Genomic DNA, 9,585 nt, shown 5'->3' with positions numbered 1-9,585 from the left:
TTCTAGTCAAAGGGTAGTTACTGCCACTAGCTTTATCCAGAGAGAGGCTTGTGAGTGGTAGAGAGGGGCAAATAGTGCTCCGTGTAATTAATTTGGACCCTTGTGTTGGAGTTCATGTTATCGGTGTTTGAACCCGTGGGTTGGAGTTCAAGGTGCATGCATATGGCAAGGAACCAATTAGATGTATCTAAAACACTATGGATGAGTGCAATAATTCATTGTTGTTGGTCGGATTATGGACATGATGTGTTTCAAAGTTCATTGTCTGGAAAATATTTTGGACGTAATGTGTTCACAGTTCATGAATGGGGATTCTTGGACGTAGTGTGGTCTATAGTTTAATTTTCTACAAGGCAACCGATGTTCAAGATGTTATTCTTCTAAGGTACAAAGTTGAGGGTAGCACATCCGAGGTGTATCCAGTAGTCTACAGCTACTGGGGTGTCCATGGTAGATTCTTGATCAACTTGGTCTCACTATTGATGTCCACTATGAGCTGCAATGAAGGTGTTAGAGTTTTGGCATCTCAAGTAAACTCCCCAATATGATCCCAATATTTAGTTTGGCTTTTAGGTATTTATTTTATTTATTTGTCAAAGTCTTGGTAGGTCAATTTACAGAGGTTTCTATATAAGCAACCCTCAGTCCCCATTGTATTTGTATCAATTGGTTCAGGAGACTCTCTCTCTCTCTCTCTCTCTCTCTCTCTCTCTCTCTCTCTCTCTCTCTCTCTCTCTCTCTCTCTCTCTCTCTCTCTCTCTCGACATTTCCGAATCGTCGACTTTGACACATATTACCATAGGCCAAGTGAAAACATCTAGAATGAAGAGTTTTGAATGGTAGCTCTATGCTAACAAAGTAAAAATGTCTCAACTAATGGCAATAATATAAAACAAAGGTTATTAAAGTGTGTAATAGAGAGTACAATGTTCTTGGGTGGGGATCAAATCAAAGGCAATGGGATCAAAGGCGGATAAGTTCACGTGCTAAAATCGAGAAGATCGCAACCGTAAATATCAAATCAAAAACTAAACCTGGACACGTACGAAACCTGGATAGCCTAGGCAATGCATGTTAACTTGCTATAATAATGCTGTAAAAACAATTGTGGATACACAATGCATGCGCAGGTGAGGTGGTTAGCCCATGTGATTCTAAACTCAGATGACGAGGTCACGCGTTCAAATCTCTTTGCTGTGCCTCATTTTTCCCGTTGGCCATGTTTAACATGTCTCACTTTTCCGATGACGCACCTTGTTTTTTTCGCTGGCCAGGTTTAGTGCGCCTCGAAATCCCGCCCCCAACCCCAACCGTTGATCTCATTACCCCTCCCCGCATTAAATATAGGTGTCACTTAGTGTCAAGGACTTGATTGTATTAGCTAAATTGGAGAAAGCTTTGAAAAACAAGGTGAGGGATCACGAGGGCCTGCCCACAATGAGATTTTTTCCATGTATTTGCAACTCTACTTCATTAGCATGGCAGGGATGGACATATACTGGAGATGGGTATACACCACCCGCCTCAGTCGTGGGGAATGCAATTTCTTTACTTCTTTTGGCGTCATCATGGTCCCAGCAATTCAATGAGTTTTCATAGCAATTTCTGACATTTCTCAGAAGGAAAATCTTTGCCAAAAGATAGCTTGCACAACACATCATCAAAGGCTTTGTTCTGATTGAACTTTTGAACGTGTATTTCTCTCACAATGAAGGGATGGAAGGCATATATATTTTGATAAGAGCCCGAAGTACGAGGCTTTGATTCATCGCAAAGCATTGATAGATTGCTAAGCATGTGTTTTTATATCCTTTCGACTATACATTACAGGGAAGAGAGCATATGCTGCAAAACACCCATGACAGATATCATCTCGATGGGGGTAGGTTGAGAGTCTTCACATTAGTCTTGGCAAATGCTCGTCCAAACTTGACCAAATTTCATCATATTATCGTCCAGTGAGGCACAAGTAATGGTTCGAATGGACCTGAAGTGTTAGCCTTGGGAACAACACCTACAAACTTTGCCATGGGTTTGACCACACTCGATAGGTTCTTCATTCGATAACCTCTAGCCAAAGTGTAAAGCCATACCCCTTCAGTTTTCAGGTGCCTTCTCTTTCGTAGGATAGACATGGAGACTCAAAGGGCGTAGGAACAACGTGCACATGTTTTTCTGAGCCCTTGCAAAGACCTGACGTTTTCGATGTGTTTAGTGAGATTGCATGTAAACATCAAAATAAAACCTTCCCTACATGTCAAACAATTGTTCCCAAATTGTAGAGATTCTAAAGGACAGACATGCTGTGCACGTGAAAAAACCCAGGCCACAGTTATATTGGATAAAATCAGGCATTAGAAAGACTAAATATTGGCACCACCAACATAGCCTTGGTCAATTTTACATGTGCATTGAAGAAGCAAAAAGAAAAACTGGTGTGTGTGTGTGTGTGTGTGTGTGTGTGTGTGTGTGTGTGTGTGTGTGTGTGTGTGTGTGTGTGTGTGTGTGTGTGTGTGTGTGTGTGTGTGTGTGTGTGTGTGTGTGTGTGTGTGTGTGTGTGTGTCTGTGTGTGTGTGAGAGAGAGAGAGAGAGAGTTGACATAGTCATCAATACAACCAATGCGATCAGTCCATGCACCTGACATTGAAGTACTAACAAATAACCACTTTCTAATGTATTGTACTACTTTTGGGAGCTGCAGAAAAACACGCCCACAAATTTTAAACAACACTATCATTCTCCAATCCGGCAGTTACAACATCATCACTCTGTTAAACCTCTCATAGAGGAAAAACCACCTTACTTCTCTAAGCATAACCGTTGAGGTATCAAGTGCCACATTGAGCATCTATAGGCAGGCGAACCAAAGAAAGCTCAGTCAGGAGCTTGTGCCCCTATCCTCACAAATCAGAACAATGCAAGTCTAGGAAAACCACAAGTCTTGAATGCTAGGATCATAAATAGGTACACATCCCGGAAAAACGCATTCAGCAACAAGCTGAAGGAAATAGTATCAACAGTAGGCATTCACAGGTCGTAAGCTCCACATTGCCATTTGAAATGAAAGACATTTTGACTAACAGGGAAAAAAAAAACTCACACCCCACCTTGTACTTCAGCATTGTGGAAAGATCAAACTAAGTCTATAGTTTTGCAACCTCAAAATCAAAATAGAGGCGTTTTGATTGCCACCAACTGTTGAAGGTATTTTTGAACCCCAAAACAAGTGTTCACAATCAAACCCCATTGACACATAATTGTTGAAGACGCAAGCTTATTAAAAACAGTAAAAAAGCCAAGAAAATTTGATAAGTCTGAATAAGGCTTTTCCCGCGGATCCACTGGTTGAATGATACAATATCACATGATTGAGTTTGGCAGAGCATCCAAAAAGTGGCATTCAATCAGAAGGGAGCATATATTACTGTGTTTATCGATAGGACTTTGCTTGCAATTACAGCCCAAGGTAGCCTCTTTTGAGATGGCATGCCATTGGAGAAGATTCTCACGACAAAATTTGTAAAGAATGGTGCACATGACAGCAGGAATGTATGATCAGACCATTTAGAAGTGTAGACATGTAGTAGTGTTAGTGTGTATACGCGCTTCACCAGGGGCACTTTTCTCCCACTGGGTTTTTCCCCCTGGACATCCGGTGTGAAAGGACACCTTATCTCTTAGGGTTTCATATAAGCTTTGTAGCTCTGAGTTTGTATACACTATTATTCTAATACAGAGAGATAGACTACAGAGATCTCGTACGCAAGCTCTGTGTCTTCTCCTTCTCCATCTTCTTCCTACTCTGAGTTGTTGTCTTCCTTATGTTTCCTGTTTCATCATCTTCAACAATTGGTATCAGAGCGAGGTGATTTCCAGAGCCTCTACTTGCGTTTTCGCGTCCGCGCGCGAGTTTTCAGGCAGTTTTCGGAAAATTTTCTCGTGGGAGCATCCTCGACGTTCCGGGAGTATTCTGAGCAGGTGACCTACAGTTTTACCCCCCTCTCGAAGCCGTTCGAGCCCTTAGAATTTTGTTCTGAGCAGCGTAGCAAAAGTTACCTTTTGGAGGCATTTAGATCAAGAGGGTGTGCTTTTTGACAGATTTTCTTCAGGTAAACAGTTCTTTTGGGAAGCAGCTTGTCTTAGCTTTGTGCTGAGATTTTGTGTAGAGTATTGCTTGGATTGGAGAGGATATTTGTGAATCTCTTGGAGGTTCTTTTGCTCTCTTGTGTGCATCCACAGTATGGCTCAATCTACGGAGAAAGAGATTTTTGGTGCGTTTACATCTGAAGACAAATTGGATGGTACCAACTATTCTCTTTGGTCTTTTATGGCCAAAAATGTTTTGGTTGGTAAAGGATTGTGGGATTATGTATCTGGAGATGAAGTTCGTCCAGTTAGCATTGCACCTGCCACGCCTGGTCGTGGTGCAGCTGTTGGTGCAGGACCCTCACAAGTCACTCCAGAGCAAAAGAGATGGGATACTAAAGATGCACAAGCTATGGCTGTGATTGCCTTAACCATAAAGAGGACAATCACACCACATATCAGATCTTGCAGAACTTCTAAGGATGCTTGGAACACTCTGCAAGCTATGTTTGGAGGAAGAAACGCTGCCAGAATAGAGTTTTTGAAGAAACAACTTGACAAAATACAGATGGACGAAGGTGACGATATTGTCGAGCATCTTACAAAAATCAGGGATCTTAAAGAGCAATTGCTTAGCATTGATGAAGTGATTCCAGAGAAGGACTTGGTTTCCAAAACACTCAATTCACTACCACCATCTTATTTGACTTTTCAGACTTCTTTGACTCTGTCTTTGCGAGCTAATCCCGAGCCTCTTCATTTTGAAGAGTTAGTGGCTTTGCTATTGCAGGAGGATCAATCACGTAAGAACAAGTCTTTACAGGTGGATGGTATGGATCATGCTCTTGTTGTACAGAACAAAAACAAGGGTAAAGAGAGTGCTCATCACTCCAAGTCTAGTGCAGGACAATCTTCAGAGAAGTCTAAAGGTGATCCCGACAAGTCCAAGAAGAAAGGTAAATGTCACTACTGCAAGAAACCTGGTCACTACATTAGTGAGTGTAAAAAGCGAATTGCTAAAGAAAAGAAGAAAGAGTCAAGTTTGGTTGTTTCAGCTTCTGGTGATTCTTCTACAACTAAAGAAGAGTCTGCAAACTTTGTGCAGGATTCTTATGCTTTTGTAGTATGTTCAGATTTTTCTGCTTACAGTGTTGACAAGACACAAATGATTTGGTACTTTGATAGTGGTGCATCCAGGCATATTACTTCAAGGAAGGATTTGTTTTGTTCATTGGATGTAGCTCCAGCAGGAAAGAAGGTGACATGTGCAAATAATGCTTCTTATCCAATCAAAGGCGTTGGTAAGATTTTGATTATCATTTTAGATGGTTCAGATTTATGCTTGCCAGATGTCTTATATGTTCCAGGGATCAAGAAGAATTTGTTGTCTGTATCCTCTCTTGCAAAAAATGGTCTTCGGGTCATTTTTTAGGATGACAGATGTGTTGTACGAGATCGAGAGAATGGTTATTCTCTTATCACTACAGGTACGCTGGAAAATGGACTATTTTTGCTAGATCGTTATGAAAAGCAAATTCAGGTATGTATTGCAGAAACAAAGACTCAAGCCATGCAGGATGCTGAGTTGTGGCATGCTAGATTTGGGCATGTTAGTTATGGCAGTTTGATGACTTTACAACGTCACAATATGGTGCATGATTTGTCTTTATTGGAGATGCCACCAAGACATGTATGTGAAGGTTGCGTTCTTGGAAAGATGCACAAATTTGCATTTTCGCAGGATGGTTCAGTTAGAGCGACACGAAAGTTGCAGCTTGTACACAGTGATGTATGTGGTCCTATGAGGACTCCATCTATAGGAAACAGCCTTTATTTTGTGACCTTCATTGATGAATTTTTCAGGTTTTGTTGGGTGTATCCACTCAAAGCAAAGTCAGATGTGTTTGCAGTTTTTCAACATTATGTCGCCATGGTTGAAAATGAAACAGGTTGCAAAGTACAGACTCTTCGTACCGATCGAGGAGGTGAATACATGTCAGGTGCATTTAAGGATTTTTTGGGAAAGAAAGGCATTAAACACCAATGCACTATGCCATACACACCACAACAGAATGGTGTTGCAGAAAGGAAGAACAGGTCTTTAATGGAGACGGCTAGATGTATGCTCAAGGCTAAGAGTTTGTCTCCTAAGCTATGGATGGAGGCAGTTGCTTGTGCAACACATGTTTTGAACAGGTGTCCTACTCGTGCCTTGAAGACCATTACTCCATATGAAGCTTGGTATGACAGAAAACCTTCAGTCAGTTATCTTCGTGTTTTTGGTTGTCTTGCTTATGGTCACATCCCTCAGCAGTTACGTGGGAAGCTTGATAATAAGGCAATCAAATGTATATTTGTGGGGTACAGTAGTGGAAGTAAAGGTTATAGACTTTACAATCCTGCTACAAACAAGATTTTTGAAAGTCGTGATGTAATTTTTGCAGAAACTACTGCTCAACCTATGGTTGCTTTTGATGTACCTCATATGCAGACACATGATGTATTTGAAGGTTTGCTTCCTTCTTTTGTGGAGAATCAAGAATCACAACAGGTTGATAATCTTGATCAATCTTTTGATCAGCATGTGACACCTCATGATGTAGAGGAAATTGTGCGTGAAGAGCAAGAAGTTCTCAGGGAAGAAAGAACCTTGCCTAAATGGGTTCAGAAAACTTTGCAAAATAGCAAGTTGGATGCACCGTTGCCACGAAAAACACGTGCTGGTACTACTTTTGGTAGAGAGCAAGTAGATTTGGCTTGCTTTAGCACTCTTTGTGATGCAGATGAGTCTGATTCATTTGAATAAGCTTTAGAGTGTGTTCAGTGGAAAGATGCTATGCAGCAAGAAATTGATTCTATTCATAAGAATCATACATGGGATCTAGTGGACTTGCCTACAGGTAAAAAGCCTATTGGTACAAAGTGGGTTTTTAAGGTAAAAAGGAAACAAGATGGTACTGTTGACAAGTACAAAGCAAGGCTTGTGGCAAAAGGCTATGCGCAACAGAAAGGCATAGATTATGATGAAACCTTTGCTCCTACTTCTCGTGCGTCCACAGTTAGATCACTAGTTGCAATTGTTGCTCATCATGGTTGGAAAGTGCATCAGTTGGATATCAAAACTGCTTTTTTGAATGGTGATTTACAAGAAGAAGTTTATGTAAGTCAACCAAGTGGTTTTGTTGTAAAAGGTCAAGAGCAAAAGGTATGTAGATTGCGTAAAGCTTTGTATGGTCTCAAACAGGCTCCAAGAGCATGGTATGAGAAGATACATACTTATTTGATTGGCCAGGGATTTCAGAATAGTCCAACAGAAAGTACTTTGTATGTCAAAAAGAGAGATGGAGTTCTCATTATGCTAACACTTTATGTGGATGATATGCTTCTTACAGGTAATACTGCAGATGAAGTTGAAGCGTTTAAAGATGCTTTGAGAAAAACCTTTGAGATGTCTGATCTTGGTTTGCTACATTATTACTTGGGTATTCAGTTTGTGGAATCAGAAGATGGCATATACATGTTGTAGGCAAAATATTTGCATAACATTTTGGACAAGTTTGGTATGCAAAATTGTAAGCCAATCTCTACACCCGTAGAAACTGGATCAAAGTTGAGCATGCATGATGCTGGAGAACCTTTTGATGTACATACTTATGCAGCAGCCGTTGGTTGCTTGATATATTTGGCAGGCAACACTCGTCCAGACATTCAATTTGGGGTTTCACAAGCAAGCAGATTTATGCACAACCCAGGTATGCATCATTGGCAGGCTGTGAAGTGCATACTTCGTTACCTTTCAGGTACCCCTAATCTTGCCATGTTCTTTCCAAGGGGGGATATGTATGGAAAGCACAGTTCTATGCAGCTTCTTGGTTACAGCGATTCAGATTGGGCTGATGATTTTGACACACGACATTCCACAAGTGGCAATTGTTTTTTCTTGGGAAATGCATGTATATCTTGGCTAAGCAAGAAGCAACCCACAGTGGCTACATCAACTTGTGAAGCTGAGTACAGGGCAGCTTTCACGGCAACAGTTGATTGTGTATGGATACGCAGGTTATTGGCAGATCTTTGTGAGTGTCAACAGGCACCCACTACCATTTTCACTGATAGTCAGAGTGCTATGGAAGTTGCAAGGAATCCAGTATTTCATGCAAGAACAAAGCACATAGAGGTTCACTACCACTATGTCAGGGAAAGGCTACATGCAGGGGAGATCACACTAACTTACTGTCCTACACAGGATAACATTGCAGATCTATTTACGAAGGCGTTATCACGAGAAAAGTTTGAAGCTTTCCGAAAAGCTTTGGGCTTACTCTCATACACATGATGATCTGCTACCTTGTACGGATTCACACTATCACTACAGGGGGGATTTGTAGACATGTAGTAGTGTTAGTGTGTATACACGCTTCACCAGGGGCACTTTTCTCCCAGTGGGTTTTTCCCCCTGGACATCCGGTGTGAAAGGACACCTTATCTCTTAGGGTTTCATATAAGCTTTGTAGCTCTGAGTTTGTATACACTATTATTCTAATACAGAGAGATAGACTACAGAGATCTCGTACACAAGCTTTGTGTCTTCTCCTTCTCCATCTTCTTCCTACTCTGAGTTGCTGTCTTCCTTCTGTTTCCTGTTTCATCATCTTCAACAAGAAGTCCAAGCCATGCTCCCTAGCTGAATCTGTGAGTGCTTTGATACGACCATGGTACACAAAACCGCCTCGATCAAAAGCTACTTTTGATATGCCTTTGGCAAGATAGGATTTGGCAATCTCCTCGCCTATTTTCTTGGCAGCATCCTAATGCATTGAGCATACAGAACAAATTAACAGAAAAGAACCTTGTACAAATTCATCAAAATGGACTCATTCTTGCAACTTTTCAAAACTCAAGCACTTACAATTGTAGGTCCTGCCATAAGGTTAAGTTCATCTCGAAGAGATTTGTGGATGGTAGAGGCAGAGACTAGGGTACAGCCCTTGGTGTCGTCAATGACCTGGGCATACATGTGCTGGTTCGACCGAAACACTGCAAGGTGGGGCCCTCTGTCGTTCCACTAAGCTTCACAATGCAAAAGTTTCTCTAACATAGTTAGCCAAACGCATGCCCATCACCAACCAGAACCACCTTCTCATGTTCGACTCACATGATAGCACATTGAGCAGACATACGGGCATATACATTTTTCAAGTAGATTCACCGTGAGCGTCTCTCTCTCTCTCTCTCTCTCTCTCTCTCTCTCTCTCTCTCTCTCTCTCTCTCTCTCTCACTCACAGGCAATTGAGGGTTTGCAGGAGAAAGGTACACAGGAGGATCTGCAGGAGTATGGCTGCATTTAGTGAAGCGCAGGAGCCTGAAGAGACAGGTTGCACAAAACCAAGGTGATGGAACTGTTGAGCTCTGACAAGCCCCAACCCGTCTTCTGCGTTCCGCCTCGCGACTCCAATCTCCCATCTCGTGAAGTCACGTGGTTCAGTTGCAATTGCAGAC

At 41.6% G+C, this 9,585-nt stretch overlaps 1 protein-coding gene across 1 annotated transcript in view; it reads right to left on the bottom strand.

Annotated features, from left to right (window-relative positions):
- The window catches only part of LOC147455412 (large ribosomal subunit protein uL18c-like), a 50,659-nt gene extending 41,321 nt beyond the window's left edge, over positions 1-9,338 (bottom strand). The window contains exons 1-2 of the mRNA XM_086513711.1: positions 8,996-9,338; positions 8,700-8,894 (exon numbers count right to left, since the gene is read on the bottom strand). Coding sequence (XP_086369837.1) covers positions 8,700-8,894; positions 8,996-9,103 — 303 coding nt within the window. The 5' untranslated portion in view covers positions 9,104-9,338. The remainder of the gene's footprint in view (positions 1-8,699; positions 8,895-8,995) is intronic.
- Between the last annotated feature and the right edge of the window lie 247 nt (positions 9,339-9,585).

This window comes from Adiantum capillus-veneris, chromosome 6 (genome assembly GCF_014529385.1).
Source record: "Adiantum capillus-veneris isolate H3 chromosome 6, ASM1452938v2, whole genome shotgun sequence".
NCBI classification, from domain to species: Eukaryota; Viridiplantae; Streptophyta; class Polypodiopsida; order Polypodiales; family Pteridaceae; genus Adiantum; species Adiantum capillus-veneris.
The sequence above is the reverse complement of the archived record's forward strand: the minus strand, read 5'-3'. Positions and strand labels throughout refer to the sequence as shown.